This window comes from Orbicella faveolata, unplaced genomic scaffold (assembly GCF_042242905.1).
Source record: "Orbicella faveolata isolate gen_17 unplaced genomic scaffold, um_ofav_v1 contig_24, whole genome shotgun sequence".
Lineage (NCBI taxonomy): Eukaryota > Metazoa > Cnidaria > Anthozoa > Scleractinia > Merulinidae > Orbicella > Orbicella faveolata.
In genome coordinates, this window is record NW_028301552.1 from 19,212,752 (window position 1) to 19,234,941 (window position 22,190).

The 22,190-nt window shown below is 38.8% G+C and overlaps 3 protein-coding genes across 7 annotated transcripts in view; 2 read left to right on the top strand and 1 right to left on the bottom strand.

Annotated features, from left to right (window-relative positions):
• Window positions 1–5,085: 5,085 nt before the first annotated feature.
• On the top strand, window positions 5,086–8,774 carry LOC149110777 (uncharacterized; the record flags this gene model as incomplete). The annotated part of the gene is made up of 6 exons (XM_089292330.1): window positions 5,086–5,388; window positions 5,960–6,074; window positions 6,340–6,462; window positions 6,951–6,990; window positions 7,558–7,693; window positions 8,086–8,774. Coding segments are annotated over 6 exons (1,236 nt in total), but the record flags the coding sequence as incomplete, so codon positions are not given.
• Window positions 8,775–15,164: 6,390 nt separating this feature from the next.
• LOC110045611 (putative skeletal organic matrix protein 5) lies at window positions 15,165–21,098 on the top strand. Its single transcript, XM_020751208.2, has 5 exons — window positions 15,165–15,669; window positions 16,294–16,416; window positions 18,125–18,164; window positions 18,617–18,752; window positions 19,641–21,098. The coding sequence occupies exons 1-5, from the start codon at window positions 15,639–15,641 to the stop codon at window positions 20,121–20,123; spliced, it is 813 nt and encodes a 270-aa protein (XP_020606867.2). The 5' UTR covers window positions 15,165–15,638; the 3' UTR covers window positions 20,124–21,098.
• Window positions 20,569–22,190, bottom strand: part of LOC110045601 (MAM and LDL-receptor class A domain-containing protein 2-like) — a 57,562-nt gene continuing 55,940 nt past the window's right edge. For all 5 annotated transcript variants that reach the window (XM_089291132.1, XM_089291131.1, XM_089291130.1 and 2 more), the window contains one exon: window positions 20,569–22,008. In XM_089291132.1, the coding sequence (XP_089147258.1) occupies window positions 21,483–22,008 (526 nt within the window). In that variant the 3' untranslated portion in view covers window positions 20,569–21,482. The remainder of the gene's footprint in view (window positions 22,009–22,190) is intronic.

The following is a 22,190-nucleotide window of genomic DNA, read 5'->3' on the forward strand; positions in this document are numbered from 1 at the left end:
GGCACAGGCCGATGTCTCTTGAAGCATGGAAACCAGTTAGCGGCGCAAGGGTTACTGGGAGAATAAAAATGGCGGAGACCAGTGTGTCTGGTATCGATATATCAATTTCTAGTATTTCGTTGTAAAAATGTCGTTCTGGACATTTGTAATGTGCCAGGTGGAACCTAGTGAAAGCTTGGAAGATATATTTCCTGGTGGTCTGATTAACCGTGATAAAAACCTTCTAAGAAGATTCGATTCACTGTGTAAACTGCCAGGGTCATCATTGTTTTCCGGAACCTGACAAGCTAAGTAGTTGGTGAAATCTGAGAGGAAGTGCTCTTACGAAAGACCTTAGCATGCGGTACTCATTATGTTGTTGGGATGTTTTGTCTGACTGAGGCAGGAGAGCAACAAATCGATTATTGGGTGCCTGAAAAGGACTGAGCAACTTTGGAAAACCATGTCATTTGCTAAACTCCCATGCCAAAATTGACCTTGGAGATGCCAAAAATATGGCAGAAGTGTCTACCAAGATAACCATTTCTATAATTTGGGAAGCATTGTAAAATAAATCTATGTAAATAGGCTAAAATAGATTTAATTTCCTTGTTCTTTGAATAATTTATGGCAAATATACAAATATTTCAAATTAAATCAAGATATCTTAAATTAAAAATTTTTGTCACAGTGAATATATTTTTATTAGTTTCGTTTGATATTGGTTTTTATTGTGTTATCTTCACTAATATTCGTGCTACCTTGCTAGTGTTTATTGTTATTATTATTTATTATTATTCTTATAGTAGTAATGTCCAGTGTTGTAATTCTTTCTTTAATAGTATTTTTTTAATACGGTTTGAAATCTGGCCCAGGTGGTTCGAAAGCCGGTTAATGCTCACCCAGCACCCAGGTACCTGATATCTTTCACTGCTTATGGTTGTTAGAAAGTTACAAAACTGACAATAATCAAAATTATCTTTAATCCTGGGTTAGTTTAATCAGGCTTTCAACAACCCGGCCCTGGGGCCCGTTTCTCGAAAGCCCCGGAAACTTTTCGGGCTCGTAAAGTCATTTTTAGTCCGTCTGTATCTAAAAACGGAGAAGTGTATACGCCTGAAACTTCTTGTATGAAGGGAACTTCTCTTCATATTAAGAATATGTGAATAAAACAGCTCTGTAATCGTAAGGTTCGAGATTTTGTTATAGCTTTACGGGCCTGAAATGTTTCCGGGGCTTTCGAGAAACGGGCCCCTGGATATTTGAGACAGTGGTGACATAGTTATGTACCAGTATTGGTACAATATTTGTTTATTGCAAGAGATATATGGAGAGACTGTTGCTAAGTTTGAAATCACCTTAAATCGCCTAAAGTCGCAATGTTTTTCTGCCAGCTTTGGTGAGTAGGCCTGTGAAAAGCTTCTCACAAAAATTTAGTCTATGTTCTCGGTTCAAAACGTGTCCGAACTTTATACTTCATAGTATTCACTAATCCACCTTTTTTGTTGCGCTTCGGCGATATATCAGACCCTTAACTATTGCAAGCCATCGGGCAGGCACTATCGAGCCATGTTGCATGGCCCCTCTCCTTCGTTTACCTTGTTGATTCCACTCAAGGGCTGCCCATGCTACATTCAGGACATCCTTTGCCAAGCCCTTCTTTTCATTTCCTGACCTGTCAGTTCCCAATGATCCTCATTTCTGATCTTCTCCGGCCATCTTTGCCAAGAATACTTTTCAGGGTACTTGTTCAGAAATACTTGGAGTTTGTTTAGCAGAACATTGGTGATTCTCTAAGTCTCTGCTCTAACGAGTTGGACTGACTGACTGACGAGACGTCATCATCAGTCCTAGTTCTCCTCTGGGAGTATATGAGCTTATATGGCCATGACTGACGAGACGTAATTGAGCCAAAATACCCATGCGATACTAAACGAGCCTGATATGCTGTGGTACAAATTAAATCAATTGGGGTTATGCATTGTCAACGTTGGCAGCCTGGTGAGTTACGTATTGCAACGTAACTCGAGCTGCATCAATTTATCGAGACCTACGTGTATATAAACCTGACGTTATTATGTAGATATGTAAATGTTGCTCCAAAGCCCACCAAAAAAGGGTATAATAAAGAGTTAACTGTACAAAAATTCACCAAAGTGACCATGATATCGTAACCATATCAGGTCAATAAATTGATACCACAGGAAATCAGGACAGGCATGGATTAACTAGTTAACTAGTTGCGAATTTGAGTCGGCGAGAGAGCTGATCAATCGCCGGGTCGAGTCATAGAAAAATGTCTCAACCGGTCCAGGTACAGTAAGAGACAGGTAAACTTGTCCATAATAAGTAGGAGTCCATGGCAGGGACTGTATCGCATATGAAGGGTTTTAGGGGGAGGAGCTATCATCGTTTCTCAAGTATAAACAAAAGAAATCATGACCGCGACGATGTTCGGATATCATATTTGGATATCAAGCACTCAAGACAGTGTTTGACCACATAAGTTCGTCAAAAATACTCCTCTGCGCGTCGTATTTTGAACTCTCTTCCCAAACTCATTAATAATTTAACAACTTTAAACCAAGGAAATCATGACTGTGACAGTGTTTGCATATCTGAATTAGCATGGATTTTTACGATTTTATTTGTCCATTTTCTTCTCCGTTTTGGTTTCCATTGAGTAGACATATCAAACACTCGAGACAGTGTTTGACCAGACTTCTATAAACACCTCGAAGTTCGTCAAAAAATACTCCGCTGCGCCCCGTATTTTCAACTCTCTTCTCGGTGTTTGGAAATCTGGTCAAACACGATCTTTCGTGTTTGATATACATCCAAACCCTTATACTGATTTGGTAGGCAATTTGATAGGCGGCTTGTACAGTCTAACACATTTCGATTATGTTGCATGGTTGTTTCATTATATGATTCTCATCTCTGTGCAAAACAAATCGTTTGCTATAATTCCGGCCTTTGAGGCAACAACGAAACTTATCATACTTTAGGAGCTGGGGAGAGAATGTCGTGGGTTTGACTTGTAACAGACCAAGTTACCGACCCGTATTGGGTACACTTTGTGAAGTATATATGAAATAATTCATATTTGAACTGCGGTTGTAGATGAAAGTGAAGAATGATTGTCGCAGTAAATTTTCCAATTTAAGCAATAAAATGGGTACACTTTCTTAAAAATCTGTGCTGGGCTACTCCCAGGATGATGGCACGTCCGTTTTCCATGTAAACGAAGATGTCTGTTGATTAGGAGCCGATAGCAGATAAAACGAGAGCCAATAGAAAGGATAGTTATATATAGATAATAAGCAGTTTCAGGTAAACATTGCTAAAATATTGATTATCAATGGTAACAAGCAGATGCTATTTGCAAACTGGTTTAATGAAAAAAACTTAGAGCCAGGGTGAATTATCGTCAGCACTTTGTGAGCTGTTATATAGTATAAACGGCGAGCAGCCTATATTAATGTATCCCTACATTTTCAACGAGTATTTTCTACTATTCTGCCCACAAGAGCTTTACCAATGAAACGCCGTTCCTTCCTTTCGTCGTCATTGTTATTAGTGTCTGCTTTATGGCCATTTTGGCTTCACTATATGGCACTTGCGAGCCAAGGTGAGTGAACTGGTTAACCTTAATAAACTAACTTTCGCTTTAGCAAAGCAAAGCCTATTTAGAGGTCTCATGTTAAACTGTTTCCCGTTGTCTTTCTCTTGAGAGCGCTTGATAGCACAGACAAATCTTTTAGAGAAGAACACTTGCCAATTTTAGTGGTTTTATTATAACTGAAGTTTCTATATGACACTGAAATCTCCATAGTGCGGCCAGACAACGAAAATAGTTACGTAACTTTAATAATGGACGAGTATTTTGAAAGATTTGACAAGCTGTCGTAACCTATTTGTCATATGGCATTGAACAGCTTCTTTAATGAACGCAGAAATAAAATTTTGGAGATAAACGTTTTAAGTTTCAGACAAAAAAAAAAGCATGAATTGAAAAAATTACATATTTAAAAGCTGGAAATATATTTGACAGATCTCTCAAGTTGTCGTAATTTATCTGTAACTTGACTGAAGACACATTCAATTTGTTAAATTAATTGATAAAAATTCACTTCAAATGTTCGAGAATAAAAGATAAAAAGTACTTGTGTCTCCTTCTGAGTTCGTGGGTTGGCCCGTTCAGGTTGAAATCTGTATAAATACCATTAGCGCTGGTTACAAAATGTGCGCCCCGACAGAAGTGATAAATTTCAAATTCGTAATCATATCATGAGTCGTGCTAGCGCTTAAGATCTACAAGATGCAAAGTGCCCCCCACTCACCACTTCCCCCCCCCCCCCAAACAAAAAATAAAATAAAATAAAAAAATTGATCCTCTTAGTTTACTTTAAACACTGTTAAACGAAGCGACCGGCTTCAAAATGGGCAGACTAAATCAACTCACTTAAAGCTTGTTTGACCGATTCTGAATGACACACGCTTACTTTCTTTGTAGCTTGCGAGCAAGCTCTCATGGAGAGAAGAAAGCCAAAACTTCTAGAAATTAACATATGGTTTGAATTTTAAATTGACAATTATAAAACAACATTAACATTAGCATTTCACAATATTCCGTTTTCTAATTTTGTTCTCAGAAGAAGGCATTTGGTTAATAATTGAACTACAAAACATTGCGATAAAATGCAAAACACTTGAAACTGTTTTGGTTTAAACATGAATGGCCTTTCGAAGTTCGCCCAACGTCGACGTTATTATCTATTTATTGTTCAGTTTTGAGATTTTTTTCATTAACGTACTGAATTATAACCCTGTGTGACAGAACCATTCAATTCCTGCAAATCGTTTTACGACAGTTTTTCGTGCTAATATTTTATTGCATTTTTTTATCTGGTATTTTTTATCATTTTTTCTTTGCATTCGGGTCTCTTAGAAATTGTTAGTTTATATTTTAATTTATGCCATGTTTATTTACCTAGTTGGCTAGATACATATAATGACGTGGAGCACACGTCGTCATTAATTTTTAAAACAGATTGTTTTCAGTTTTTCCATTTTTTTTTTTTTTTTTGCAATGTTTTATAGTAAAATCTTATTTTGTTCTTGATTTTGGTCTTATTCTGTTTATCCACAGATCTCTGCCGACATCTCAAGTTTAACACACCAGTCGATGGATATGCCCTGCATGGCCACGTGATTAAAAATATATCTTTAAACACAGGAATGCGTGACTCTTGCAAAGGGCGATGTACGATAGAAAGTAACTGTGTATCAATCAACATCGGTCCACCAATAAACGACAAAGTCTTATGTCAGTTGAGTAACTCTGACGACATTCAACATCCTGATGATGTTAAGCCACGTGACGGTTTTACGTACAGAGACACTGAGGTAAGAAATTCAGACTCAATTATCGTTATTTCTGTCTCTATATTTGTTTCCTTGTCTATTTGTCTGTCTGCCTGTTTGTTTTTTTCTTTGTTTGTTTCTTTCTTTGTTTGTTTCTTTGTTGGCTTGTTTGCATTTTTGGGGGCTCGCTTGCTTCGTTTAGCACCATGTACCTTACCCAAACTGCAGCTCTGTGTATAGCCAGGTATCTCTCGCAGAGAAGACAGCTCAGGATTTCAATTAGCTTTTATTACCATCTTGTATTTTTAGTGTTGTTTTTTTCTTTTATTTTCGTTTTAGAGTTGACGTGTTGTCCTCGTGGATGTTGCCGATTTAGGTTTAGATTTAGGATACGAATCGTGCTGTTTATTGTTCTTTGTTTGTTGTTTTGTTTGTCTTTTGATTATAAAAGAATTCAAGCCGCTTAACTCAGTCTTACCGAATCATTTACAACAACGTTCACAGACAAGACGGATAAAGCAAATGAAATTGACAAAGTATAAAAACAGAGATTGCAGATTGCTTCGACTGTTATCAGTAATTGAGATCACACCAATTCCTTTTCTGTCTTCAGAATGCCTGCTCCAGTAATCCTTGTACTCATAATGCGACCTGTCTGAATGGATTTACAGACAAGAAATACCTCTGTGTGTGTCAGACGGGTTTCACTGGGGAACAATGCGTAAAAGGTGAAACTATGTAACGGCACTGAAGATGCATGTACTGGGTAAATTAAGTTTAACGTGGTGAAGGATGGGTTGATTCAAGGAGCCTGCTTAATCGCTAGCTGTGACGGTCTGGAACTCTCCTAATAAATCATACAGAAAGGCCGGCGAAAATCATAACGTTAAACGAACGAGGCTTTTATGTGTTGCTGTTCCCTTGGTGAGATTTGAATTGGATTGTGTTAAAATTGTAATTCATTTTATCCTGGTTCACTTGCTCACTACCTAGATATCAATGAATGCAAAGACGGGACAAATGACTGTCACGTGAACGCAAACTGTACAAACACCTTTGGATCCTTCTATTGCGTTTGTAAGGCGGGATATACTGGAGATGGACGCAAATGTTCAGGTAGAATTTAATGTTTAATCATCATAACCTAACTTAGGAATCAGATCAATGAAACAGCATGTTGGAGCACATGCGTTCCTGGGAAAAAAATGTAGCAGGTTGCTTATGCGAAGGCTTGTCCCCTGAAACACAAGAGAGTATTTGTGATTGCAACCTATCCTTACATCATCTCTTGTGTGTGAGCAAGTTTTCCCTGTTTATTGCCAACATGGCCACAGGTCCCTCAAAAAAGGTTCCCTGGCATGTTTGGGCCTAGTCCACATCTTCATGGGACAACGTGCCTTTCCTCGTGACGTTAGCTCACCCTTTTTCTGGGTTATATTAATTTAGTCCCATTCTCTTTGTTACATGTTTTGCTAAGGGTTTGAATGCTGTTCTTAATTTTGCAAGTGATTCATCTATTTTGTTTTAGAGCCATTCTCTTCCTAAGAATAATTTTACATTAAATAACGGACAGTTCTTGACAGTGTGTGATTTTTATTCCTTAGCGGTGGCTGGATCCTGCAAGGAGCTGTTTGGCATGAACTTGTAAGAACAGGTCCTCTTGTTGAAGTTTAGTAGTTCGGAAAGCTGTGGTCTCGATCCATACCCGCAGCAGCAGCAACATCGAAACAAAATATAAACCTACATTTAGCCAGAAACGACTAATAGGACCAAACAAAAACAAAATGAAACAAACTGAATTTCATACTTACTACACATCTTCATCCATCTTCCGCTGCTAACTTGAAAAGGGGGCAACACTTAACTATTAAACGCTAATTGTAGAGCAGATTCGTCTTCTAACAGCAGTTTGCCACAGATTGAGGATTAGCTTCTAAAATGATGGCACGTGATATCTCCCATGATCCGTAGCTGATTCAAAATGCATAGTCAGTATAAGCCATTAGTTTGCGTTAGTGATAAGTGCGAGTTTAAGGGTTTGTCATTGAAAGCTTTACCGTTTTAAGTCAATGCATTGATAGTCTTGTTATACCTACCAAGTTAAATGTAACTGAACGATATCATTACACACAACACTTGTAATTGATTTTCAATTTCCCTCTGTCTAAAGAAAGCTGTTCGAATAGTTACAAATCTGTCGTAACCCCTTAGATCTACAGGTAATAAGGCTTACCCTCTGAAGCTGGGATCATCACTTGAACTTGATGTTTACTGCCACATGACTAATGATCTTGGGGCATGCGAAGGTAGCGGATGGACGCTGGTCATGAAAATTGATGGCGATAAGGTAGAGTTATTATCGTTATTGTTTATTTTACTTAGAACTACAGATGTATTAGATTGATTGAAAACAACGTCTAACAAAGCGTAGCTTCCTGTAACATAACGTAACGTAAAGTAGCGTTATAACACATCACATTACATAGCATAGCAAATCAAAACCTAAGAAGTCGCTCAGTATGAAACTAGAAGCTAAATAATATTAATAAAAGTTAAGTTTTAAAAGTTTTTGAAAGCAATCTTGTTAACGGGCAATCGTCCCATAGAATCTTACAAAGGCGTAAACCTTTCTCATGACTGGGGGGATACCCTCCCACCGTGGAGCTTTTAGATGACATGTACTCGCGAGGGTTGATATATTTTTACTAAATGCTGGTACTCTATCACGTTTGTGCATAGATGACTTTCCACTACGATTCCAGTCTTTGGAGCAACAGGGAAAGCTTCAACCCGAAAGGAGGAGAGACTGGTTTTGACTTGCAAGAGACCAAGATACCGACCTACTGGAATACATCCTTCTCCAAGATCTGTCTTGGTATGAAAATCGGCCAGAAAATCAAGTTCATTGTTATCAACAAGCATGCCAACTCCCTCTACTCACTAATTGCTGACGGGCAGTACCGTGCTACCTCACTAGGTCGTGATACTTGGAAAGAACTTATTGGTTCGGAAGCATCTTTGCAAAGCTATTGCAACAGGGAAGGGTTCAACGCAGTAGCTAACTTCGAGGTCAATGCCAAAGCAAGAATCGGTTTGATCAGTAACAATGAAGATGACTGTGGTACTTGTGATTCTAGAATCGGGTTTGGTAGTGGAGGTTACCCAGCCGACACCAACACTTGTGGCAATGCAGCCATGGGGACAGCAGATAATGGAGACAAGACCATCAAAGCCATCGGATACATCTTGATTCAGTGAAACTCGTATACGCATGTTATCTACGTTCAGTGGAACCCCAATTTTACGATATGGCAAGGGGACAACAAAATCATATCGTGAAATCGCGATATCATCAACTAATGATATCAGGATATGATCAATAATAAAATTTTAATTGCGAGTGTAATCAATAAAATCAATAAGTTTCCGCAACATGATTCCTGTACTAAATGTATTTTATTTACAGAAATGAATGACAAATGTAACAGCCGAAAAAATAACATCATGTCCATTCACAGTTAGTGCAGCGTTTGATAGCTGTTTGCCACTCTTTTACAGTATGTGATATTAATTATATTGCTGTAACGGGAAAAGCTTTATGCTTGGGGTCGCCAGATTTCCATCATTATGCCGGGAATATCGTTGAACCGAATATTGTTAAATCGGGATTCTGCTCAATTTACTGTAACTTTTGCAGGGACACAGAATGTTGATCGTTTAATCTGGAGTATCGATCTCTAATTCGACGATCGTAAAATCGAGGTTCGATTCCAATGTACTTGATATACAGTCGCTCCGAGAAAGGTTGCTTTCAAGAAGTGTAAAAGCATACAGGTGGATTCCGAAAGGTACTATGGAGGTAAACGTTGTTTACAATCGTTTAATATCGAACGAAAAGGTGTTTCAATGTAGAGGGCAAGAGAAATCGCAACCACAAAGTGTTCATTGTTAATTCCCTCCCCCCCCCCCCCTCCCCCGCCCCCTAGCTGTCAGGTTAAAACACCGTAAACGTCGATCATGCATTGGTAAACACTACCCGTTATTCCTTTCGACTGTTACCTTTTGTTGGAAATTTCTCGAAACTGCTGTATGCATATTTATAAAATAACTGAGCTACTCCGCGCGCTCTCATTGGTCGATAGGCGTGTTTAGTTGAGAGTATGGAAACACGGTTGTGACGTTTTGAATTCGCGCGTATTTTTGAGAAATAACACTCGAGAGGAGGGGGTGGGGGGAGAGGGGGACTGAGAGAATTCTCGAAAGTTAAGCAAACGCGAGACATAGCTCTCTCAAATTCTCCCAACCATCCTCGTGTTTAGATGAAGCCATGTAAACACGGAAAAGGTGCTCTATCGCTTAAAATGTATATGTGCAAGCATGCTATAGACCTATCTGGACTTTTTTTTTAGTCAAGACGTACGGTTTTAAAATAACCAAAACGTTTTATGGTCATGTGCAATGCAAACCCTGCCAGCACCAACGTACAATCGTCAACTTTCAAGATCTCAATTGATTACTTTTTACCTCTTCTTAACATAGCACATCCTTAGTAATGCCTGCTCTTTGAGGGTCGCCATTGACATACCATTAATTGACTGCACCTAGCCCCTTTTTTGAACAGCAAATTTCATAAGACAGTTCTGGATGATCGCAGAATATTATAGCAAAAAGGGAATGGCAGAACTACTGAGCAAGAAAGAGAAACCTAATAATACGTGGATAAAGGCGAGGAAGAAAGAAACCTTACCTCCAAGTATGAATGACAGAAACACATATCTAGCTACATCTTGCACCGCGTGTATAGCCATGATATGAGGCGCGCTTGATCATGTGATCTACATTCAAACTTTAAGTGGGACTTAAATGTATTCTTCGCCTTAAAACTTTGACAAATTCTCATCTCGTTTTTTTTTGTTTTTTTTTTTCTTGAAAGACAAATAAAGACAGATGAAATTGCAGCAGGAATAACAAAACGCTCGATTTAAAGCCACTTTCTAATGACATTGAGGGAGGCACAATGGCCTCATGGTTAGTGCGCTCGTCTCTGGATCGAGCGGCCCATGTTCGGGCCCTGGCTGGGAACATTGCGTTGAGTTCTTGGGCAAGACACTTAACACTCACACTAGTATTGCCCCTCTCCACCTAGGTGTATAAATGGGTGCCCACGAATTTAATGCTGGGGGTAACCCTGCAATGGACTACCATCCCTTCCTAGGGGAAGTAGAAATACTCCTAGTCGCTTCACGCTACAGAAACCGGAATAGGGTCCGGCCTGATAGTGCACGAAGGCTTATGGTTAGTACGTTTGTAGAAAAAAAAAAAAAAAAAGACGGTTGAGAAACTTGTGACATTCTACGGTCAGCCTTGCCACCCTCAACTTCGTATAAGGTTTATTTATTTATTTATTTATTTATTTATTTTGTTGTTCTAGTGTTGTGCAAATAGTGTTATCTAATTTATCTTTCATCTTGTTGTTTATATGATAACCTTAGAACCCCGAAGGTAGCCCCACTGCATTTGGTCGGGAGTACACTTTTCCTGTTTTTCCTAATTAGAAGTTATTGGGATTATGTGTCCGGCTTTGGCGCTTGTTAGATATTACTTGGTGTACATTTATCCATTCTACTGTAACTTAGGGCCTGGCTGACCAACGCTCCCGTGCCTCGTAACTTCTGAGTGTGGTTGGTTGTGTAGTGAAAGCAAAATCGGTAAAATTCAACTAAATTAATCGGCACTTATTCACATTCAATTATTTCGTTAAAACATTTCCTGACATGCCTGCTGCAATTTCATCTGTCTTTTTTCGTTCTTCGGAAGGAATTGAAATGGATACTTTTGAGAACTTGGGAAAGTCTCTTCCCCGAGCTTCTTCCCAAAGTTTCTTAGCGAAGGTTTTCACTAGCAGGATTGTTGCCGTGTAAATACAGTGGATTCGACTGTTTTGACTGTCTTGCCCTTTTAGCTACATCAAAAAGGCCGCTGTCAGTTTTAAAGGATAGATTTAAGGCTATTTAATCTGGATTACGATTAGAGTTTCATTGAGTGGTACAGAATGACATATACCGGCCCATTCCAGAACGTTCGTCTTCTGTATGTGTTTTGCAAGTAATTCATAAGAGTCAATATTGTTAAGATCAAAACACACGTCTTCCACCATCTGAGTTCCATGATTAACGTACCTGTTATAAAAAAAAAAAAAAAAAAAAAAAACTGGTTTGTTGTTATTTCTTATTTCCCGGTTAGATTTCGAAATTGGGTAATGCCAATTAGCTTTAACGGTGTTGTCTTTGCGAAATTCAGGTCAACATTTCAACATAGTTCTATGTAGAATTGAGAACTGATGGTTAGGTCTTTGACATTATAGCTGCAATACAAAAGAACCAGGGTACCGAATATGCCAAATAGTTTTTTTTTTTTTTTTTTTTTTTGATGATGATGATTTATTTGTGTTTTTGTTCTTGTTTGTTTGTTTGTTTTGTTGTTTTGTTTGTGTGTGTGTGTGTGTATGTGTGTGTGTGTGTGTGTGTTGTTTTGGTTTTGTTTTTAATTTCTCTCCGTCTTGTTTTGTTTCTCATTTTCGCACATACAGTCAACAGTTTACTGTTATTCCAGTCTTTGGATCAACAACGACACCTTTAATATTGTGTGTGGAGAGGCTCGGTTTGATTTATACGAGGCCAAGCTATCGACCTATTGGAACACTACTTTCACTAAGATTTGTTTCGGCACGAGATTCGTCAACAGATCACGTTCATGTCATCAACAAGCATGCCAGCTCCCTATACTCAGTGATTGCCGACGGGAAATAACGTGGATCGATCATTGTCGCACTTGGAGAACACTCATTGGTTCCGAGGCCTCCTTACAAAGCCATTGGAGCCAGGAAGGGTCTAACGTAGTTGGAAGCAGCGCCGCGCATTTCAAAGCAAGAATCGGCGTACTTGTTACCAATGAAAACGACGGTGGTACTTTTGACTCTAGATTAGGGTTTGGAACAGGATCGAGGGGATCCTGATAATACTAACACATATGTGGTAATGAGGCCCTAAAGAGCCCTAGTAATGAAGACATGGAACTATTTTTTGTGTTTATATCGTATATGAACAGGGGGAGAAACCCGGGATCGGGTTGTTGTTTTGTTTGTTTTGTTTCTTTGTTTTGTTAGTTTGTCGTCTCTGCCGTTTTATTTCATTGTACTCAGAGGCTTTTTTGATAATTTAACGTGTGGCAGCAGTGTGATCAAATTTATGGGCAGTGCATACAGGGAAGATGTAACCGGAGAACGATGGAAATTCGATCAAGAGCCGATTGATGAAGCCAAATTATTGGGCCTGTCTATTGATGCTCACTTCTCTTAGACTAAGCACATAGTCCTCAGCTATAGGTGATTTCAGGCGCATTAGACCATTTATAAGCAAAAACACCGCTCTCTGCTCTACCAATCTCTAAATTCAACCATCTTTTGACAGCTGTTGTTCCATTTGGGATGTGCTTAACGTTTCGCTGAATAACAAAAACTGCACAAAAATGCTTGTCAGGGTCATTACAAGGTCTCGTTATGAAGCCAGTGCCAGTCCTTGACAAGCTGATAGGCTGCATTGGTACAATCTTTCCCCGCGGCCGAAAAAGGCTTGAAATGATCCTAATTTTTAAAATAATGAAAGGACTTACCCGAAGTGTTGGCAATATTTATTTACTATCCGTACAAATACAATTACGTACAATTTACCGAAAAGAAGTCTTTTATCGCTTATAGCGGGGCATCAATATGGAAACGACACAAAATAAGCCCATCTAAGCGTTTCAAACGTGAAATCAAACGATTCTATAGAGGCAGTCCGTCAGGCCCCCTTATAGCAACCTCGTAAAACTTGTTTACTGTTTCACAAAATTGCTATAAAGGGGTGCCTGATGGACACGCAGTTAACGGCTGATTGAAGTATTTCAAGAGTACACTCAAGAGAATAGGGTGTATAATATTTCCACTTTGTGTGTGAAAGAGAACAAGAATGCCATATAGAACGGTAAGGATTTCGACGTTGGGGCGGATACTGCCCATCTAAAGCCTTATTTGTTATCTCAAGCTCTCAGGTAGATTGCACGGCTGTTATACGTGTGAGGTAAGATGTCTGTTATGAGCTGATAGCAGATAAAACGTGAACCAATAGGAAGGACAGACATCAAATAACAGGTGGTTTTAGTTAAATATTGCTCAATTTCTGTGTAGTAATAAGCAGAGGCTGACTTTAAATTGTTATGACCAAATAAATTAGAGCCAGAATAAACTGTCGTTAAGACTTGGCGAGCTGTTTCTGAGAAAAAACAACGAACAGTTTAAAAACTCCCTTTACTTTCAACAAGTACTTTCTACTATCCTGCTCAAAGAAAGTCTATCGATAAAACGCAGTTCGTGCCTGACGCTGCAATCGTTGTTCGTGTTTGCTTTATGTGAAACTTGGTTTCGACTTATTGCACTTGCGAACCAAGGTGAGTAAACTAGGTAGCCCCTTAGATTAAATGTCCCTTATCCAGGTAAAATCTAGTTGAAGGCCTCATAATGTCTTTCGAGTTAAACCTGCTTCCTGAAGAGCCAGCGGGGAAGCGTTTGAAGGCAGATTTTAGTTTTCTTTTTCTTCGGTCAAATCTCTCTTGAGACAGCTAATCAAAACGGCAGATCTCCTAAAGCAGAACATATGTAATTGTTTGTGTTTTTATGGAACTAAACTTTTTTTATGATTGAAACCTCAAAGAAATGAAATTGAAGTAACTTTAAAGCAGGACGTATTCCTCTCCAGAAAGGAACATGCGGTATGAATCGGTTCTCTCCATTGCTCACAATTTTCCCCAAGATGGGCTTCTAAGGACGGACAGCGGACACGTTTAAATTAATTGCCACTAAAATAAACACTACTATCTAAATAATTAAATTTTAAAACAACTTGAATATATTTGACAGTTATGTCAAGTTGTAGTAATTGATATATCACGTAACTTGACATTTTTATTAAAAATGAGGTGCGTAATTAAAGCCATTAAGTAAAATCGCTCGAAAAAAAGGAAAACAAGCGTTGGCTACGTTTATGAGGTGGCCCTCAACCCTATTCAAATATCACGAGTACTGTCAATCCTTAATTACCCTCGCACTTTTACGATTACTCATTTATTATATGACTGGGAAAATCACGAAAGTGCGCGCGTTAATTTGCAGTACAAATTGAAAATTAATGATAAGTTGGCCTTCTCTCAGCCAATCACAATGAAGTAATGTTTTCAGTTACGTAATAAAGCCTGGATCATAAAACAGTTTCTTTACTGAGTGGAATTTCCATTGATAACTGGAGCCATCTATTTAAATCACTTATCTTTCTAGCGAGGCAAGCGATCAGGACAGAAAGTCTCGCCAAAATATTCCTTCATGTATTTCCTTACCATTTGTGAAACCCGGACAACAAGCATTAGCTCGTTTTCATTTTATTCATTTTATTTTATTTTCTATTTTCTTTTTAATTCTATTTATCCACAGATCTCTGCCGACAGCTCAAGTTTAGCTCACCAGTTAATGGATATGCTCTACATGGCCACGTGATCAAGAATATTTCTTTAAGCTTGGAAATGCGTGCCTCTTGCAAAGGGCGATGTACCATAGAAAGTAGATGTATATCGATAAACATTGGTCCAGCAATAAACGACAAAGTTTTATGTCAGTTGAGTGACTCTGACCACATTCAACATCCTGATGATCTTAAACCACGTAACGGTTATAAATACAGAGGCAGCGAGCTGGTAAATTCAGACTAAGTTGGCGAATTAGTATTATTATTATTGTTATTATTATTATTATTATTATTATTATTATTATTATTGTTATATTTATCGAGTAGCACCAAGGTCTTTATAAGATATGAACTAACACTTTGAACGTGAACTTTTCTTTTTTTTCTTGAACATATTCAAGACACGAGTGCGTGATCAGATATCCCACACAAAAACGAATAGAGCTCAGTATTACTCAGTAGCTAACGAATCACGGAGTTTGTTTGTTTGTTTGCTTGCTTCAATTTGTCTGTTTTGGTTTTTTGTGGTTTCTGCTTATAATTTACGAGTAAATAAAATTGGCTAAGTATGAGCAGAGGATATTCTCGACTACTTTTACTGTTATCGATGAAGATATCATCAATGAGTTTCTTCCTTTACCTTCCTGCTTTTAGAAGTTTTGTTCCAGTAATCCTTGTATTCATAATGCAACCTGCTTGACTGGATTTACAGGCAAGAAATACCTCTGTGTGTGTCAGATGGGCTTCACAGGAGAACATTGCGAAAAAGGTATAGCTAACGGCAGCAAAGTCTAAATATTATTGCACGTGATATTAGTAAATTTTACAATAATGTTCTGACATAACGCGCTCGGATTGCTTGAAACAGCGTGCTTTATCAGAGTGCAAATGCACGGTAAGCTGAATTTCAAATATTTTGCGCAGGGCATTTTGACGAATTTGACCCAATGTAAACGTCTTCTATAACTCAGACCAACGTAATGGAAACGAGCTATTTGTCTACATTAAACATAGCTGCATGGAGGCTTGGGCACTCAAGAATAAGGGAGAAACACTCGACCACGTCTCGTGTTTCCCCTACACTTCTTTCGTGCTCTACCGCTTGCTGGGTACTTTACAACAGAACATGCGCAGTACAATCGAGGCTTATTTATTTGCTAACCCCCTTCTCTAAGATCATGTATCCGCTCCAGGCCCTTGGAGACATTGATTCAAGTAGTCTGCACGCTTATATCTTTTACGCAAACCTGGAACTATCCATGAACACTTCAAGAACATTGCAAGAAATTCTGTTATACTCATAACTGTTAAGATAGATGCACATCTTCTTCCTGCTGTTCCCCTTGGTGACGTTTGAAACTAAATTCGTCTGTTTCACTTTTTTATTACCTAGATATCAATGAATGTGATAACGACACGAACGATTGTCACGTGAACGCAAATTGTACAAACACCCTAGGATCCTTTAACTGTACTTGCAAGGTGGGATATATTGGAGATGGAAACATATGTTCAGGTGTGATTTAATCCATAACTATCATAACATAACTAAACATCCGGTCCCACCAGAGGACATGTTACGGCGACATGTAACGAAGAGAAAATCTAAGCATGTACTCGAACACAAACGAAAATGCAGCAGGTTCGCGCTGCAGTGACGTATTCGCTGAAAGAGAATCAGCACACATAAGTGTAAGAATCGCCAGAACTTATCTGCTTCACCCTGCGTGTCTGTTCATGTTGTGACTTTATATCTGGTATTGGAGAGCGGGTATCAATAAACGAGATGCCCGCCCCTGATGCTGTGTTCGTGTTTATTAAGATTAGTTACAAAATATCTTATAATCGTGTCAGGGTTGATTAAAGTGTAAGGGTAAGAATCGCCAGAACTTATCTGCTTCACTCTGCGTGTCTGTTCATGTTGTGACTTTATATCTGGTACTAGTAGTAATATAGTAGTAATCAAAGATTATGAGAGTGCGATTGACGCCGTCACTTTAATATATATACCTTAAATAAATGGTTTCACTATAGCTGACTCTCAACCTCTATTGCTAAAATCAACGTTTTTCATCGAAAACCGAGGTTTTACAGACAGATATATCTTAGTGTCAAATCCATGCAAGTTTAAGAGGTCCCTGTAATAACTATGATTTGTTGATTCGTTGAGTGACAGCGCCAGTTTCCGTAGACAGGTAATGTTTAAGCGTAATGGTTAATTTGAAAAAATATATTTTATATACATTATTCTAAGCTGGAAGCACAAATATAGGCAAACATTTGCAATCGTACGAGTGTGCTCGTTTATCGTCCGCGTAAACAAACTCCGTGCGACTGATTCGAGTATTTCCCCTGATGAATATAGCAGACAGTATTTACATAATTTGCCGTTCCTTGATTCAGGCATACTCTTATGGATCTTTTCCCGCCGATTCCAAACAATATTTGACGTATAAAGACTGAGCTACATGTATCTGTCGCGACAGGAACTAATCAACAAATCCATTCAAAAAATACCTGGTTTCCCACAATTAACATTCCAAAGCCAAGGCGATTCAAAGTCGTGTTCGTTAACATACAAAATAAACGAGGACAATTCCCTCAGATTTCGATAAAGGCTACCATCGAAGCGTTCATATTCATCAATATCCAACGCTGAGAGCACAAAATAGCGAAGCCCACGGCGACTGAATGGGAAGAAGTCAAAGAAAGACCCAGCGCAAAGACGAGCTCGCATGGCCTGCTTACATGCTCACATGTTCGTCACATGTCTTATCATATGCAATCACGTCTTAGTATTACACAGTAACAGTTTACTGACCGTGACATGCCCTGCAAAAATCAAGTAGGGTGGCCATTTTGGTGTCCTTACAGGAATGCGGAGTTTTTCTGCATATAACCGTGCACAGGGTAACCAACTCTGGTTCTTCAAACGCAACAAGTCGCCGTGACATGTTCCAGAGTGTTTGAGCCTAAAACGTATTCTTTAATGGAAAAGTTATTTCTTGGGACCGCGTGCTTTTCCTCATGAAGTTAGCGAGCTCTTTTTCTAGGCTATGTTGGGTCAGTTTCTCTTATTAACATTTGTCTTGAACAGAGGTGAATGCGGTTCTAAATTTGATAAAGGATTCAGATGGTTCAATTTTTAGTCATTCTCTTCCTAAATAATAATTGCACACTAAATAACGATCAGTTGTTGACAGTGTGTACTTTTTGTTCCTCAGCTGTGGCCGGATCCTGCAAGGAGCTACTTGACCTGAACCTGTAAGAACAGGTCCTCATTTTGAATTTAATCAATGGAAAGCTGTGATCCATGCCTCAGTATGTATACTGGCGGGGTACAGTGAAAAACTCGACGATGTAGTTACATACAACAATTATTGTTATATAGCTGGCGTGTTTCCCGCTACAGCGCGCCCATTCATTGGCTAGTTTATGGTCACATGGCATCTAACAATGAAACTGTTTCCCGCCAAATGCATGAGCGGCCAACATTGCGAAAACTATAACGTCAAACGGGAAACAGTACACTGTTACCCGCGAAATGTTGACCACTGTTGCACGTTATTTGTCAATGTCTCGGGAAACATCGAGATTCTCGGGAAAAAAAATTCACTGTTCCCCTCGGGACCAGTCATTAAGTGTTAATATCAAACTAATTCGCAATTTCCAACTGTTAGATGAAAGCTATTCGAGTTGTTCTCCCGTGTTTTTAGATCTTCGGGTAATAAAGCCTACCCACTAAAGCTGGGATCATCAATTGAACTTGATGTCTACTGTCACATGGCTAATGATCTTGGTGCATGTGGAGGTAGCGGATGGACACTGGTTATGAAAATTGACGGTAATAAGGTAGAGATGGGATATTTTATTGTTTGTTTTGCAAATTTGGAAAGCCCAGCCTGACAAAATGTGGTTACCATGAAAGCATCAAGTTCCGACGGATTTAACATGTCATACCGAGTTGTTTCCAGGCAAATCAAGTTTTAGTGAGAGCTTGACATAACAAATATTGAAAAACCTATTAACAGTTACAGTCAGCGCGGGCACTCCGCCTCTTCCACCACACCCATTCCCCCTAGGTCCTAAAAGGGTTCATTAATTCCTTTGCTAATGGGTGATTTGCATGACAGCATCATTTGACTACAGCTACCGGAATCCTTCACTTTTCCTGTTTCTTCTGCTAATTTGGACATTGTTATTTAAACTCCACTGGGGCTTCAAAATTTTAATAATAAAGAAAAAACGAAAGGAATTCGGGTAATTCTGGTAGTTGTAGTCAAATGACGACAATGTGCAAATCTGCTATTCACGTCAAATTGGGTGTGTGCATCAAATTGAGCACATCATCGCACAAAGTATTAAGCATAGAATACGATTGCAAATTGAATATATAAAATAATTTTAACACTTAGTTTTGCAATTAGCTCCCAGATTTACAAGCATGGAGGAGAACATGGCTTTCCTTTCAAATTTTGAAAATGGGTTTACTCCTATAAGTTAAAACTTTAAGCAGCTGTTTATATCTTATCGGATATGACAGTTGTCTTTGGATTCTGACGTTGCTGAGGCAACGTATTGTCCATTTGCAACTTTACCCACATCTAAACGTTTAAGATTTTCAATGTTCTTAAACCTTTTTTTCAGTATATTTGCTAATATCTAAATCCTTACGCGCTGTAATGCTGTGGAGAACTATGAGTAAACTTGAATGTTCTTGCTTCCCATTTTTCTACATAGGAAACCTTCCACTATGATTCAAGCCTTTGGAGCAACAAAAAGACCCATAATACTGAAGGAGGGAAGACTGGTTTTGACATGCAAGAGGCCAAGCTACCAACCTACTGGAACATGTCGTTCTCCAAGATCTGTATTGGCATGAAGATCCCTGGAGAGGAAACCACCAATTTTATCTCGATTAACAAAAAGGCTGACTCGCTGTACTCACTCATCGCTGACGGGCAGTTCCGCGCCACATCACTGGGCCGCAACAGGTGGAAAGCGCTACTTGGTTCAAAAGATACCTTGCAGCTCCACTGTAACAGGGAGGGCTTTAATGCATACTGTGGCTATCCCAAGGCAAGAATCGGTATTCTTGGTAACAACGAAAACGACTGCAACACCTGTGACTCTTTCATTGGGTTTGGTACCAAAGACTCAACAAAAAGTGGCCCGTGTGGAGATAGGCACATCAAAGTCATGGGTTATATCTTGATTCAGTGACACCCGCGTATTGCTTATTTTGCATTCGTGCGGGACATGTTCATAAGGAAAAGCTGAAAGTACTAGTGTTTGCTTTGTAATCAGAACTTCATTAAATAATCAGAATATGTGGTAACCCGAAACTTATGTACAATGCTGGAACCGCTGATCTGTACTTCCCTGCATTGCATAGAGCGCTTTTAAATTAAGCGTCGTTAAACCAAAACCAAACCAATAAGTTACCAATGATAGGCACAATTAGTTAGTATACTTTGGCAGTACTCGCCTAACTTATAATTACTTTGAATTGTTTTGAAAATAAGAGCCGAAGAGAAGGGGTTGGCAAAACTTCTATTAAAATATAATCAATATGAAAATATGATCAACACGTATGACAGTGTACTCCTTTCAAATTTGGTTTACCTCTCTCAAGACCTTTTTATGCAAAAAAGGATGAACAAAAAAATTAAAAAATAAAATTTATTGCATACTTATAAAGCTATTTCTGCTATGACTCAGCTTGAAGCTTTGAGCTCCAAAGATGATTAATTAAAAATCATTTTAGTTTTAAGTCACGTGGACGGTAAGATATGCGAAGGAAATAATTATGGTTGGAAAATATGGTCCTTGCAGATATGTGAAGATTACAGTGTTAACAAATTACGTACATAGCCAGCATCTCGATCTAGTTTCTTTAAACTTGTCAGCAAAAGTACCTAATTATTACTAAACAGGCTGCTAGCAAAAAGTTAATGTCAGTAAGAAGCAAAATGGTTCCCTGGCTGCCAAGGAAAATGGCTTAAATGCATCCCATTGAAAAATTTCTCAGTAAAGGATATTAAGAAAGCTCAGACAAAATCGTTGCATAAGATATTTAGAGCTAATAAGAAACGAGATAGGAAAGCGGAGTCGACTTTAAAATCACGCGTATGATTTCAGACCAAATTGCGCTCCACTCATTTGAACTACCATGTTAATTAAACTTTTTGAAATTATGGCTAGAGGTGTTATTTTACAACCCGAGAGGTACCAAACCAAGATCAACACAGTCATTTTCACGCAAGGCGTTCACGTAGAGGAGTTATTCACCAGCAACGACATTGTAACTCATTATTAAATTTAAACCGGTGATGGAATTTTAATCTCTAACAGTGCTCTACTTCTCATTCCCTTTCTCTGTTGCAATCTGTTTCACCCTAAATAAACCGGCCTTCTCCTTAAACGAGTGAATGCCCCTTTGATGCGTAACCTTTTAAAACACGCTATTTATAAGAATTGATAAAAGAGAAGCAAGAAAAAGTTATTGCTGCAGCCATCAAACGAAAAATTAACGGACTAATCCTATTTTGTTTACCAAAAGTTGAACGCGAGTTCGAATGCTTAAACAACGACTACATTTCCGTCGACGTCTTTGTCTATCTCGTCCTGTTGCACGGGGCCATCACTATGGGTCTCATCGGATCTGCTGGCTGCAGCATGGTCTTCTTTTCCCTCCTCATGATCAGGGACAGGCTGTGAACCAAGAACGACGACATCGTCAGCCGAGTCGCTCTCGACTTCTTTCCTTTCAAGTTCTTTGGACGTCGTTGGTTTTTCTTCATCAATGTTTCTAACACTTTCTAAATTAACAGGTAGGCGACTGGCGATGACATGCAGATCTGCACTTGTCGACGGACGTTGCTCTTCGATTTCCTTGTCAGGTACATTTTGGAAAGTACGAGTAGGTTTGTCACTTTCCAATTCAGTGACATGTTCTTCAAAAGCATGCCTCCTTTTGCAATAAGCATCTTTGGGCGAGCATTTGATAGCCTTGGTCCCATCCACTTCTCCAGGGACGGCTTCATTTCCTCCAACGACGCCTTCGTCCACTCTTTCTTGGCTGTGCACACGTCCGCTAGATCTAAATCTTAGAAATAAATTCAAGTACAGATTAAAGCATGTTTCAATTACGTTTAAATCATACAATTAGACGAAATCTCGCAAGACTCAAGCAAAGCTTTGCCCATTAAAAAAAAAACACGATAATGGGAATTGCATACTGCGTTTTCATACAAACCAAACTGACGAACACACAACATATTTTTAGCA

What these genes read in the sequence shown, in the direction of transcription:
- LOC110045611 (XM_020751208.2), top strand. Translation starts at nt 15,639, where the DNA reads ATGGGCTTCACAGGAGAACATTGCGAAAAAG. An exon ending in AGATGGAAACATATGTTCAG is followed by an intron (nt 16,417 to 18,124) that starts GTGTGATTTAAT and finishes TTTGTTCCTCAG; the next exon opens with CTGTGGCCGGATCCTGCAAG. An exon ending in GAGCTACTTGACCTGAACCT is followed by an intron (nt 18,165 to 18,616) that starts GTAAGAACAGGT and finishes CCGTGTTTTTAG; the next exon opens with ATCTTCGGGTAATAAAGCCT.